Below are 15,311 nucleotides of genomic sequence, written 5' to 3' on the forward strand. Positions count from 1 at the left end.
ATCTTCAGTAAGCAAATTTGTGAAACTGATCGTGTCACTTTGTTTGTACAAGAGGTTAGATTTCCCTCAGTCTCCTTTAAATCTATTTTGCCAAAGCACACAGAGGACTTTAAGCATGTGGGTGTGATCTGTTTATCGGAGGCTGGTGTGAAGCCGGCTTTACACTGTACGATAATCAGACCAATTTTGCTGTTGAAGCCAAAATTGCGTTTCATAGAAAAGTTTTATTTGGTTGTCTTGGAATGTACAACGTGACAGGCTCAACCGTGGCCGAATTATCTATACAATTAATCAAAATGAAAAGAAGTTCCTTCAGTATCTGTCTGTCTGTCTGTCTGTCCGTCCATCCACCCTATCTATCTATCTATCTATCTATCTATCTATCTATCTATCTATCTATCTATCTATCTATTCCCCATATCACTATAAAATACCTATAACAAGTAAGTGAACACATACTAACAAAGTTCCCAAAGTACCACATAAAATGATAAACACTAGCGATATTACACACAATAGATAAAATATTTAAACAAATCATGTTCCAAAAAACACAAAACTGATATGTAGAAGATACACCGATCAGCCATAACATTAAAACCACCTCCTTGTTTCTACACACACTGTTCATTTTATCAGCTCTACTTACCATATAAAAGCACTTAGTAGTTTTACAATTACTGACTGTAGTCCATCTGTTTCTCTGCATAATGAATAATTATGAATGTAACTAAAGTGTAAAACATATTAAAATTCTAATAAACAAATATTAACCATCACACAGTACTGACTCTTCTCCATTTTACTTTTTGTTTTTTCTTTCTTCATATCAGGTTCTGGGTGATTTTGTAATGACCATATATAAACTGCATTACCCAGGGGGCACTAGTTGATGCTCACATGTTCCTGTTCTCTCAACAAGTCTAGTACAGGACAAGTAATGTTAACGCTGGTTTAAGTAATGTTAATTCAGAATGTTATACTTAATGTTTTGCTTATACCGGCCGATACACATGCATGCCAGTATGTGAAGGGGAGTCCCGGCACTTTTCCTCCCACTTCACTGGTTTGAATGCCAGTGATGGGTGCATTTCAAAGCCTGTGAACTTATGATAGTCTGAAAACAAGGTGATTAGCACCAGGTACTTGCATTCACTCAGTAACATCCTAGCAGTGTTTCTTTTTCTTTTTTTTCTTGGCTCAATATGAAGTTCTTTCTTTATGCCGTCTTGTACGAAAAGACCCAACAAAGCATCCTTTCAGTTTTGCGGGTGGTAAGAGCACAATCCCAGTAATCCAGGGAGAAATCAACCCCGCCTGCCACCTTGGGTTGAACACAGAATACAAGCCTTGAGACGCTCCAGCTTCTGCTATGAATACAAACGTTATCAGGCTCTCATTTTCCCTGTAATATCAAGTGAAGCTTACCACAGAGCGAAGGGAGAAAACGACGACAGAATAGTGGCAGAGATAGCCCAAGGGCACCAGCAGTGGGCGATTCCCAAGATCCTCGGGCAGAGCAAGGACAGGGTTCTCTGCCTGTACTGAGCCCGTGCCGATCTGCGGCAGCGCCACGTGATTGACAGGCCCGCTGTTGCTTCTATATTGGATGACCCGGCTGATTAAAAATGCAGCATGTGGACGGTAGGGTCAGAGGAGCTGGAGCCTGCTGGGCTGGTGATAAAAGCAGCCTTGGCGCCACTTCATGGTCACTATCTCCACCTGTCCATCTGCCCAGACTTTGGCTACACTCTGGAGGAGGAGCATTACCCAGCCCCTGCCGATTATACCCAGCTGATGGGCAGATAATGAGGACACGCCGGTCTGCGAAAGCTCCTCTGGATGAACCGGCAGCGCTCCGGGAATCCTAGCGACATTAGCTGCTTTTTTATCAGTTGCAGGCACCTCTGAGTCTGAGAGCTCCCTTATGAATTAGCCTGCATCTTAAAGGAAAGGTGTGAGGGCTTTTATACAAAGAGGTAGTTTGATGTAGCGTGTAGCATTTTTGGGGTTTTTTCTTCCAGCCTTGGTGGCAGCACCTATCGAAGTTTGTGTGTATTTTAGTTGTTCTTGTTAAGTTGGATGCTGTGCAGTATTTGCATAGCTGTCTAATGTATCTGGACACTTCTGGCTGATTGCAGAGTTGCAAGAAAACAAGCACTGAATAATTTACCTCACAGCACTGTAGCTGGCTCCAGTTAAGCTGTGCTATAATCAGGGCCTCTTCTGTCCATCTCTGACTCATAATGCTCTAATTGTGGCCGGAGAGTCTAACAGGCCTGAGGCCTGCCAGCGCATTGCAGCGGCCTGGTCAATAGTCCTAATTGCCTTCATGGGTCAGAGGCAGAAAGAGCAGACTGACTGCAGGGTGAAGGGCCGCCTTGGCGCCACTGTCAGGTCAGCCCATAGGCTTTACTGTCCAGCACTTAAAGGCCATGCTTTCCCAAAAAAGATTGTTAGTGTTTTACACTCATAGCTTTGTCCTTAAGGATATGTAGTCGCTGCCTCTTTTATTCTTCCTTTGCTACCTGCTACTGCCTCTGGAGTGCCTTGGTTGTCCTTCTACCTTTTTTTGCATTTCCCCCCCAATATTCCTCCCAATCTAGTCGCATCCAATTACCTGATTATGGTACGATTCCCCTGTACTGATGTTGACCTCCACTCCTGACTGAGAAGAGCCGTGACTAACACAATCAACCTATTTTGAATCAACCTTGACCTTTGTCCTCTATGACACCTAGGGCAACTAGGGCAGTTGTAGCCTAGTGGATAAGGTACTGGACTAGTAATCAGAAGGTCACTGGTTCAAGCCCCACCATTGGCAGGTTGCTGCTGTTGGGTCCTTGAGCAAGGCCCTTAACCCTCAATTGCTCAGACTGTATACTGTCACAGTACCGTAAGACGCTTTGGATAAAGGCTAAATGCTGAACATGTAAATGTAAATGACACCTCCTTTCTGGTGTGCCCCTTATGCTGTTTTCCTAACCTCAAAGAATTCCTGCTGTTGTGCTAGTCTTCACGGTGTGTCTACACCAATGTGCCCATGTCCCTGCTGTGCCACTATTGCTGTGCCACTGTCCCCAGTGTATACCTACATTTGTGCTCCTGTCCTTATGTATTACTAACACTTTGCAGCTGTATCTGGGGTATATCTGCCTCTGTGCTCCTGTCCTGCCATATTTCTTACCCAGTTCTATAGTCCCTGGTGTATACCTACCCCCGTGCTTTTAGGGCACATTCACATAAGAAGAGGCAAAACCACTTTTGCCTCGGATGTGCCATTGTTTTCTATGGAGTGTGGCGCACTTTTGTCACATTGGGCTTGCGGCCCAGTATGCCTCTGACCTTTTCAAAGCGCCTCCAATGAGATGAACTGTTTGATATGACGCAGTAAAAGTGACTCGGGCAGTACGAACAACGCTTAATGCCTAGTTCACACTACACGATTTTTGGCCAGATTTCGCTCGGCGACTGGTCGGCGATTGATTTTCCGGGTCGGGAGCAACTCAGCGTTCGCTCGGCGATCAAAACTCGGCTCTCAGTCGCTAAGTGTGAACTATCCAACAACTCGACCCGACCGGCTCGCCGACCGCTCGGCGACTGGATCGAGTTTTCTAGCAAGCCAGATATCTGATCTCAGATGTACGACTGGAAATGAGTGACATGTCGAACAGCCAATGAGAACGCAGGATACAGCGTGAGGGGAAATGCAGGAGAGGATATAGTTTATATCAGGATACACCGGCACACACACGTTTTACAGTATTTCTGATTTGATCCTCTACAAAACATAACACCCACGCTGCATTACAAAATTATTAATTAACCTCCAACTTACTACAGAACCATCTATACTGTTTGTGTTGCCAAATCCACTCAGATTCATTTATTTTCCTCTTTGATTTTACGCTGCACATCAGCTCACAAACTTTGATCACTCGCTACTTGTTGACGTGCATTTTTGGACGTGGTATCATTAAACCATTGGTCACTTCTCGCGTTTGTTCTCGTGACTAAACGTAGAGAAGCTTACCTGCGATTCCAGTTGGTGATGAATCGTGTAGTGTGAAACCCCCGATCGCCGATCAGTCGTGTAGTGTGAAATATACACTGACTGAAAGACTCCCGAGTGCAAAAGATTCAGTCGTGTAGTGTGAACTGTACAGCGACCTGACGACTGGGAAAGTCGTGTAGTGTGAACTTGGCATAACGCGAACAAAGCTTAACGTGACTCATTGTACTAAAACAACAAGTGAGGAATTTTATTAGTGGAGAGAACTTATTTACCAGTATTGATTAAGAGAGGTTTAGTGTTCCTATGTTGCTCTTTTTAGACTCTGAAAAGCTGATCCTCACAATTCCTCAGCACCCTGAGCTATATAACACAAGTTTAAAAGTGAAACAGGAGGACAATACAGTTAAACCCAGATACATGTGGACGCTTCCAGAGTGGATTTTACGTTGATTCCACACAAATGCAGATTCGTCTCATATTCGCACTTTGATGACATTTTACCGCAGCGTTCAAGCCAAGTGCTGAGTAAAGCGGCGACTTTTGTCAACGCTTCTTATGTGCCTCTTTCCTTCATATCCCTAGCATAGTCTTACTGTCCTTGGTGTATCTTTACCTCTATGTTCCTTTGTGCCTAATGCTGTGCCTTTGTCCTTGATGTATCCCTACCTTGTCATCTCTGGTACCCCTTTACTGCTGTCATTGCTATGCTACTCCACAGTGTTATACCTCCAATGGTATGCAACTGTTCCTAAATCATGCACCTTACCTCAGCTCTTCCATACCTCTAATCCTGTACTCCTGTCCTTAGTGTGCCCTAACTGTTTAACCATGTTCTTTGTCCTGTCCTTACTAATTAGTAACTGTTTCAAATGTGCCAATATTTTAAAGAATTTGGGATCATAGTATTGCTCAGTTACTCCTTCCACTATTACAAATATTATCCTTATTAATTTATTATTCTTATTTATGTAACGTTTGAAGTTAATTATAGGTCCCGCTACAGGTAACTGAATAAAATTATATTTAGTTTTTATATAATAGCGGATGTTGACAGGCATCATTTACTTTTATGGTTTAGCATTTCATTCAATATATTTTGTAGTTGGAACTGTGTAAATCTTATAGTCACGGTGATGCAGCAAATTTATGTGGTTAGTTGCTGTTTCCTGCCCACAACCTCCTCCACTTTCTAGATTTGAGTATTTGGGATGAGTTGCTACCTCTACAGCATGGACCCACTGAAACACGATCTACAGAGCCGGCTACATCTTCTAATATTTCAATTATTGATTAAACAACACTTTTTCCTGCCAGGCCAGGGAGTCACAGGGGAGGATGTGAAGCAAGACATGACTGTGTTTAAGATGTAACAATATCTGACTTTGTTCTTTGCTATTAGGGTAGAAGAAAAGTTGTCGTACCGCTACGTCCGATGGGTATGTGTGTGTGATAACTGGTTCTGCCAGTGGGTGATATTTAGGTGAATAAGTGACAAGTAAAGAGCAGATTCCTATCTGCATGGGAAACCTGGTATGTGGTACTTGGCAGAAACATCTCTAAGTGTGTTTGAACACCTGCCGTGAGTATTTTTGTGTCCGAGAGGGTGAGGAAAGGAAAACCGAGCAAGATGGAAACGGAACAGCAGAAGCTTTTTCAGTTTAGCCGATGAAATCTTGACAGTTTTATTATCTACTCCTTTATTAAATACATTTACAACAAAGCCATGTGCTCGCCTGGAAGTGGGAAGAGAAACGACCCATTCCGCACATTAGTCTTCATTCTTAGCGCCTGCTTATTCAAGCCTGCTAGTGCTCCATCTGTCTTTATACTACACACACACACACACACACACACACACACCACCTTACAGCCCAAATGTGCTTTCTCACTCTCAAAGCTACACAAGATGTTTACTCAAATAGAGAGCTTCATCCTGTTTTCTTTTTCCTCACAGTGGTTCCTCCAGGAAGTCCAGGGCCAATCACCAGACAAGGCTCCTATGACAGTCTGGCCTCGGACCACAGCGGCCAAGAGGATGAGGAGTGGCTCTCTCAGGTCAGTTTTCTTCTTCCGTTTAACCCAAACTGTTTATTTCAAGCCAAACCAGAAAGAAGCACAAGCACTAAAATATGTGCCCCCTGCATTCAACATCAATAAAATTTTTATGCAAATGCTAATTTACAGTTGCTTAATAAAGCAATAAGCCACGAGAGGCCGTGCGTTACTGTGATTTTAGCACGGGGAATGACGTTTTTGGCACGACGTGAAGCGGAGTGCCTAAAACTTCTTTCCCGTGCTAAAATCATAGCAGTAACACACGGTCTCGAGTGGCTTATTGCTTTTATAAAACGGCGGTCAACATAAAATATAATAAATACAACAATGTTTAATTCATAAATGTATTTATTGTGTATAAACTTACAATAAAGCATTGTTCCGCGACGCAAGGTAGTTCGATTAACAGTGTTGCTAGGCAACATGAGGGCGAACATAACATTCACTTTTTCTTTTCAGTGGCGTATTAATATGGAATGATGTGAGGTGGTCATAGGTGTGCGTTTATCGGGGATTTTACAACGGCTTCGAACGCAGCTCAGCCAATCAGATTTTAGGACCGGAACTATCCGTTTTATAATATTTACTTAACTTTAAGAATACAGCACAAAACAGTTCTACTTGTCAATTCTTAAAAGTCAACAAGTTCTAATTCTAAAATTTGTGCTAACACAACAACAATAAGCTCATCTTAGCAGCAGAATGTTTTAAAACAAAGCTAATTAAGGCCTATATTTTAACAGAAGAGTATTTAAAGATATACAAGTGTTCCCAGTTTTGCCATTTTTACCATATGAATCGGTCATTAGGAAATGTCAGTTATGGGTATTTGTGGAGGTCGAGGTAAGATTTGGAAGATCTAGAAAACTATGAGATAGAACCGTTCTTATACTCACTCACTCACTTTCTGAACCGCTTATCCAATCAGGGTTGCGCAGCTGGGGCCTGTCCCAGCTGTTCAATGGGCACAGGGCACACAGTAACATCCTGAACAGAGTGCCAGTCCATTGCAGGGCAGGCACACATACACACGCACATTCACCTATAGGGCAATTCAGTGTCTCCAATTAACATGACTGCATGTTTTTGGACTGTGGGAGGAAACCGGAGCTCCCGGAGGAAACCCACATAAACACAGGGGGAACATGCAAACTCCACACAGAAAAGGACCCAGACCGGGTTGAACCCAGGACCTTCTTGCTGTGAGGTGACAGTGCTACCCACAGAGCCACTGTGCCACCCCCTGTTTTTACCCTTTATTATTATTATTATTATTGTTATTATTATTATCATTATTATTATTGTTGGCACTTATCACTCACTTTCTAAACTGCTTATCCTAAACAGGGTTGACATGGTTGTTAAAGCCTATCCCAGTTCTCAATGGTTTCAAGGCACACAGAAACATTCTGGACAGGGTGCCAGTTTGTTACAGGGCACACTCACAAACACATTCACACCTTCTCTCTCTCTCACACACACACACACAGCTCTGTGTGCAGTGCAGTTTTAGTATGCATGTATACCTGACTGTATGTATCTCACCTGCCGGAGGAAACCGGAGCTCTCGGAGGAAACCCACACAGACATGGTAAGAACATGCAAACTCCACACAGAAAGGACTGCACCACCAGGAATTCGAACCCTGGGCCTTCTTGATGTGAGGAGACAGTGCTACCCACCGAGCCACCGTGCCGCCCCGCTGTATTATTATTATTATTGTTAGTGTTGGCAGTTATCACTCACTTTCTAAACTGCTTATCCTAATCAGGGTCGAAGGGGTTGTTAAAGCCTATCTCAGCTCACGGAAACATCCTGGACAGGCTGCCAGTCCATCGCAGGGCACACACACACAAACACATTCACACCTTCACACACATACACACACACACATCTAAGTGCAGTTTTAGTAGGCATGTATGTACCTGTGGGAGGAAACCAGAGCTCCCGGAGGAAACCCACACAGACACAGGGAGAACATGCAAACTCCACACAGAAAGGACCCGGACCGCCCCGCCCCGCCTGGGGATCGAACCTCATGCTGTGAGGCGACAGTGCTACCCACTGAGCCACCGTGTTGCCCACAGTTATCTTTGTGCAAGACTATCATTCAATCTGGCCAATCAATGGCATTTACAGTGGGGCCAAAAAGTATTTAGTCAGCCACTGATTGTGCAAGTTCTCCTACTTAGAAAGATGAGAGAGGTCTGTAATTTTCATCGTAGGTACACTTCAACTATGAGAGACAAAATGAGAAAAAAAAATCCAGGAAATCACATTGTAGGATTTTTAAAGAATTTATTCGTAAATTATGGTGGAAAATAAGTATTTGGTCAATAACAAACAAGCAAGATTTCTGGCTCTCACAGACCTGTAACTTCTTCTTTAAGAAGCTCTTCTGTCCTCCACTCGTTACCTGTATTAATGGCACCTGTTTGACCTCGTTATCTGTATAAAAGACACCTGTCCACAGCCTCAAACAGTCAGACTCCAAACTCAACCATGGCCAAGACCAAAGAGCTGTCGAAGGACACCAGGAAGAAAATTGTAGACCTGCACCAGGCTGGGAAGAGTGAATCTACAATAGGCAAGCAGGTTGGTGTGAAAAAATCAACTGTGGGAGCAATTGTAAGAAAATGGAAGACATACAAGACCATTGATAATCTCCCTCGATATGGAGCCCCACGCAAGATCTCATCCCGTGGGGTCAAAATGATCATGAGAACGGTGAGCAAAAATCCAAGAACTACACGGAGGGACCTGATGAATGACCTGCAGAGAGCTGGGACCAAAGTAACAAAGGCTACCATCAGTATACACACTACACTGAGAGGGACTCAAATCCTGCAGTGCCAGGCGTGTCCCCCTGCTTAAGCCAGTACATGTCCAGGCCCGTCTGAAGTTTGCCAGAGAGCATATGGATGATCCAGAAGAGGATTGGGAGAATATGTGTTCAGATGAAACCAAAATGGAACTTTTTGGTAAAAACTCAACTCGTCGTGTTTGGAGGAAGAAGAAGAACCCAAGAACACCATACCTACTGTGAAGCATGGGGGTGGAAACATCATGCTTTGGGGCTGTTTTTCTGCAAAGGGGACAGGACGACTGATCCGTGTTATGGGAAGAATGAACGGGGCCATGTATCGTGAGATTTTAAGCCAAAACCTCCTTCCATCAGTGAGAGCATTGAAGATGGAACGTGGCTGGGTCTTCCAGCATGACAATGATCCCAAACACACCGCTCGGGCAACGAAGGAGTGGCTCCGTAAAAAGCATTTCAAGGTCCTGGAGTGGCCTAGCCAGTCTCCAGACCTCAACCCCATAGAACATTTGTGGAGGGAGTTGAAAGTCCGTGTTGCCCAGCGACAGCCCCAAAACATCACTGCTCTAGAGGAGATCTGCATGGAGGAATGGGCCAAAATACCAGCTACAGTGTGTGCAAACCTGGTGAAGACTTACAGGAAACGTTTGACCTCTGTCATTGCCAACAAAGGTTATGTTACAAAGTATTGAGTTGAACTTTTGTTATTGACCAAATACTTATTTTCCACCATAATTTACAAATAAATTCTTTAAAAATCCTACAATGTGATGTCCTGGATTTTTTTTTCCCCTCATTTTGTTGAAGTGAACCTATGATGAAAATTACAGACCTCTCTCATCTTTCTAAGTAGGAGAACTTGCACAATCAGTGGCTGACTAAATACCTTTTGGCCCCACTGTACACTCAAACTTAAACCCAACTCAAAGGTTGCCAGATTCCTGAAACTGTTTTGCATCCAAAGTTCATCCAAAGGTGAATTAAAGGCGCTATGATCCCAAATTCTGATGAAACCTTCTGTACAAATTGGATATAACATTTCTTTTTGGAAGCTTCATCAGAGCAGGTAGGACATAAGTACTGATAGCACTGCCGTCTTGCTATAGGGTTCGATTGTTAAGCACCTGTAATAGCAGCCAGGACAAAAATAGTTGTTTCCTGTTGTTCTTTTTGTGTGTGTCTAAGTGTAGTGTGTGTGGTTATGCGTGTGTATATTAGAATTGCATGCATCACACTTTTCGATTCAGTTGACACACACACACTTAAAACATTTTCCAATTCACCTGCCATTTCATAACTTGATATTTTGTGCTAACATAGACTCATAACAATCAGATTTGACCTTCACCGGCCTCTAAGAAAGGTGCAAACGTGCAGCATGCTTAAAAACACACCCCGCATTCAGTCATGACAGCATTAGCACGCTTCATGACATCTATTTAGTAAATAGGGCTTATTCCATCTGGATCGTGAGCGGGATTGTGATTAGACCGACAGCTTGCATGAAGTGCTCAGTTTGTGCAAGCTGTGGCTGCATGTAATGACTGCTGTCAGTGTAAAGCAGGCTCAATATGTCACCACCGAGTGTGGTAGGACAGCCAGGAGAACATCTGGCCATAGCCCTGTCAAAAAAGCAGCACTACATCTGTTTGTCTCAGGGCTGGGTGACACTGATGGTGTTAACTGCAGAAAAAAAAGCCTCATACTGCACTCATCCTTTTCCCTGGGCTCATTCTCACAGATGTGACTGGACGAGGAGAGGGGAGCTAAGCTCTCGGCCTACTTTCTTAATACCAAAGGTGGAGGACCGGGGGAGAGGGTAGCAGCAGGACAGATGTGCAGCTCTTCCTGTTTATGTCCCATGATTGATCTGTTTTTATGCACTTGTACGCACACAACCGAAATGGTTTTGCTGGTAGAGAACTAGCAAAACCTTCTCCTTAGTCCTCTGGGATTGTGTGGGACGTATGTATTTGGACACAAACAATACAGTCATAGAGTGTCATTAAATAATAAAAAAGTGAAGCCCCTCCTACCACCTTAAAATTTGTATGAGCACCTTGTCTAGTCCTTATAACAATGCATAACACATTGGCATGGTGGAGAAACCCCATTCAACCTTTCCCCCCTCAGACGATTGTTTCTGTAGATTACCCATCCAGGTCAATAGCACTGTTGGGAGTTGAACTAGCGATTAGACCACTGTGCCACCCGAGCGCCCTTTTTGACCATGTTTTGCCGTGTTTTACATTACTTTGAGATGCTAACTGCCCACTTCTGTACCCCAATTTACAGTTGCCACCCCCCACCCCAGAAAGGAGACAGATGCTGATCTCAAAATTAAGTCATTGACACCTTTCTTTTACACCAATCCCAAGCCCTTATATGTACTTTTATTTGTACCACAGTTGGTACAAAGAACCTTAATGCTAAAGTATACACTAAATGACCAAAACTATTTGGACAACTTTTCAACCTTGCACTGACTAATCTAGAAGCATGGCTGCAGATTGACAGTCCAGCTAGTCATGAGCTACACTTGAGACAGTGTTTAAAAACAGGGCAGTTGTAGCCTAGTTGTTAAGGTATTGGACTAGTAATCGAAAGGTTGCTGGTTCAAGCCCCACCACTGCCAGGTTGCCACTGTTGGGCCCTTGCTTAGACAACACACTGTCATGGTACTGTAAGTCGCTTTGGATAAAAGCATCTGCTAAATGGCGAATATGTAAATATAGGACTTATTTTTTTGAAGAGATTATTGATGATCAGTTAGAATCAGATGTAATGTTTTCTGCTTTTATCAGTCCAATATCAAATTCAGGTGTGAGAAATAATAGGATGTTGATTCAGATATGTGCTGTTAGCATTTTCAATACTGTAACTCTCTAGATGAATCACACTCCTCCACTTGCTAGATGGTCAGTGCTGGGTAATACTGGGTAACACTAGAGTAGGGTCTCGTATCAGATCATACTAAAACGTTGATGTCATGTTTTTTTTTGTGTCTGACAGGTGGAGATTGTGACCCACACTGGCCCTCATCGGCGATTATGGATGGGCCCTCAGTTTCAGTTTAAGACCATCCACCCATCAGGCCAGACCACAGTCATTTCCTCCAGCTCATCTGTGTTGCAATCTCAGGGGCCCAGTGATAGCCAGCAGCCCCTGCTCGACTTCGACACTGATGACCTGGAGCTGCACAGCCTCCGGTACACACACGCACTCATACTGTCCTTCACATGCTTTACTAATTAACACTCATCAGTGCTGCATATTGTACTGTATTTCAGTCAGTAGGATAGACTGTCTGGTCAAAAGTATGTGGACAAATTTGGGGATTTACCTCTTAACCAGCCAGCAGAGGCTGCAATTGCAGCAGCAATGAGGAACCCATTTGACCTTCCATCCTAAGACACAGCCAATTGTTCTTGGATACCTGGCTAGGTGGATAGCACAGCAGAGACTTGAACTGGAGATCTTGAAAATGGGTAGATGTTCAAGTTACCTATGCCATGGCCACTAATACAACCTAATACCAGGACAAACTCAGCTTTTCAACAGATTCATCCAGTCTACCCACAGCCATAAAACAACTTTGGATGGAATACAATTGTTATTCTTACTGTAAAATTAATAGAACATATAACTGCAATAATTGCAATAATTGGGACAGTGGTAGCCTAGTGGGTAGAGCTTTGGGCTATCAACCAAAAGATTGAGAGTTCAAATCCTAGCTTTGCCATTCAGCCACTGTTGGGCCCTTAAACAAGGCCCTTAATCCTCTCTGCTCCAGGGATGCCATACAACGGCTGCCCCTACGATTTGACCCCAGCTTCCAAACAAGCTGGGATGTGCATAAAATGTATTTCTTTGTACTGTACACCTGTACATGTATATATGACAAATAAAGGCATTCTGTTCAAACATGAATATATTTTTGTGTTTGTGTGTCAGGATTCAGCCAGTGCGCTCTGAGCCAGTGAGCATGCCCGGCTCATCCTGCCTGGTACCTGAGCGTGTAGGCCCAGGTACAATCATAGATGGAGGCTCAGGTAAGACACACTGCTGCTTTTCTTCTTTATGTTCGGAAAATATTCATATAATTAAAGGTTACTAAAGGTTATATACCCTGTAAAACCTAAGCTTACATGTGGCCATCCTTGCTACATCTTTAAGTTTGAGACTTAATGATACTTCATCTTGTGTGCAGGTTTTAAGTCTGTTTGATTTTTTTTTTCTATTTCCATGTGTCCTTATAAGTCCTTATGTTTAAACCATATATATTATTTATTACCTAATGATATTTTAAGAATAAGCAAAGTGTAGAAGCATCCGATTTCTTGAGCATGGTTCATGCAAATAAGCTAATCTTTCAGCTACGAAAGGTGGATTTTACACAGTGTTGGATACCAACGTGTCTAGACACAGTTCACATAGCATGAAAAGTACAAGCTGTATTTTGAGCATCACTGTATTTGGAGCTTTTAATCTCAGAGTGTGAGTGTGTTTATCTCCGGTCTGTCATGACAAAGCAAATAAATGAAAAGGTTAGTGAGTTTGCTATTACAAACATATTGATGACAAACTCTAAACATGTGCATTTAAAGTATCTTCAGAAGTTGTATGCGAAGAAGGAGAAGAGGTTTGATTTTATTTACTTTATCATTTTACAGGACAGACAGTCTTTTAATTACAGAATATAGAACTCTGATAGGTCGTAAATATCATGCATAGTTTTTATAATTAATGTTTAGAAATCCTTGGTGTCAGAAATACAATGATGTGCAATATTGTTGTGTTTATGGGTGGAGTTTGTTTTTCCACATCACTGAAAAATTCACATGTCAAACCACATACAATGTACTAAATAGTGTGAAATTTTAAACACATTAATGTTTGTGTACTAAACTGCATATGTAGTCAAAATGTATGTGAATTGTGACACAGCCATAGTTTGTAAGCTAAATGCTTTCCTGTATACTGATTATGAGAACTCAAAACAACAATGTTTAGGTTGATTGTATTTGTAGTTTAATATTGTCAAGGACAAGTAATATATATGTAATGTGGATGGATGGATGGATGGATGGATGGATGGATGGATGGATGGATAGATAAGTAGATAAATATATGTATAGCAAGGGGGTCTTTTTAAATTCAGAGATAGATAGAGAGATAGACATAGAGACAGACAGACAGACAGACAGACAGACAGACAGCTACATAGCAAGGGGGTCTTTTTAAGTTCAGATATAGATAGACTGACAGACACAGACAGACAGATAGATAGATAGATCAACAGATAGATACACAGACAGTTAGACAGACATACAGTGTATCACAAAAGTGAGTACACCCCTCACATTTCTGCAAATATTTCATTATATCTTTTTATGGGACAACACTATAGACATGAAACTTGGATATAACTTAGAGTAGTCAGTGTACAACTTGTATAGCAGTGTAGATTTACTGTCTTCTGAAAATAACTCAACACACAGCCATTAATGTCTAAATAGCTGGCAACATAAGTGAGTACACCCCACAGTGAACATGTCCAAATTGTGCCCAAATGTGTCGTTGTCCCTCCCTGGTGTCATGTGTCAAGGTCCCAGTTGTAAATGGGGAGCAGGGCTGTTAAATTTGGTGTTTTGGGTACAATTCTCTCATACTGGCCACTTTATATTCAACATGGCACCTCATGGCAAAGAACTCTCTGAGGATGTGAGAAATAGAATTGTTGCTCTCCACAAAGATGGCCTGGGCTATAAGAAGATTGCTAACACCCTGAAACTGAGCTACAGCATGGTGGCCAAGGTCATACAGCGGTTTTCCTGGACAGGTTCCACTCGGAACAGGCTTCGCCAGGGTCGACCAAAGAAGTTGAGTCCACGTGTTCGGCGTCATATCCAGAGGTTGGCTTTAAAAAATAGACACATGAGTGCTGCCAGCATTGCTGCAGAGGTTGAAGACGTGGGAGGTCAGCCTGTCAGTGCTCAGACCATACGCTGCACACTGCATCAACTCGGTCTGCATGGTCGTCATCCCAGAAGGAAGCTGATGCACAAGAAAGCCTGCAAACAGTTTGCTGAAGACAAGCAGTCCAAGAACATGGATTACTGGAATGCCCTGTGGTCTGACGAGACCAAGATAAACTTGTTTGGCTCAGATGGTGTCCAGCATGTGTGGCGGCGCCCTGGTGAGAAGTACCAAGACAACTGTATCTTGCCTACAGTCAAGCATGGTGGTGGTAGCATCATGGTCTTGGGCTGCATGAGTGTTGCTGGCACTGGGGAGCTGCAGTTCATTGAGGGAAACATGAATTCCAACATGTACTGTGACATTCTGAAACAGAGCATGATCCCCTCCCTTCGAAAACTGGGCCTCATGGCAGTTTTCCAACAGGATAACGACCTCAAA

The 15,311-nt window shown here is 42.9% G+C and overlaps 1 protein-coding gene across 9 annotated transcripts in view; it reads left to right on the forward strand.

The window, feature by feature from the left end:
- bcas3 (BCAS3 microtubule associated cell migration factor) overlaps window positions 1-15,311 on the forward strand; it is a 409,318-nt gene that overhangs the window by 168,019 nt on the left and 225,988 nt on the right. For all 9 annotated transcript variants that reach the window (XM_063016958.1, XM_063016965.1, XM_063016960.1 and 6 more), the window contains exons 20-22: window positions 5,970-6,070; window positions 11,904-12,100; window positions 12,846-12,943. In XM_063016958.1, the coding sequence (XP_062873028.1) occupies window positions 5,970-6,070; window positions 11,904-12,100; window positions 12,846-12,943 (396 nt within the window). The remainder of the gene's footprint in view (window positions 1-5,969; window positions 6,071-11,903; window positions 12,101-12,845; window positions 12,944-15,311) is intronic.

Source organism: Trichomycterus rosablanca, chromosome 20, assembly GCF_030014385.1.
Source record: "Trichomycterus rosablanca isolate fTriRos1 chromosome 20, fTriRos1.hap1, whole genome shotgun sequence".
In the NCBI taxonomy this organism is placed as follows: Eukaryota; Metazoa; Chordata; class Actinopteri; order Siluriformes; family Trichomycteridae; genus Trichomycterus; species Trichomycterus rosablanca.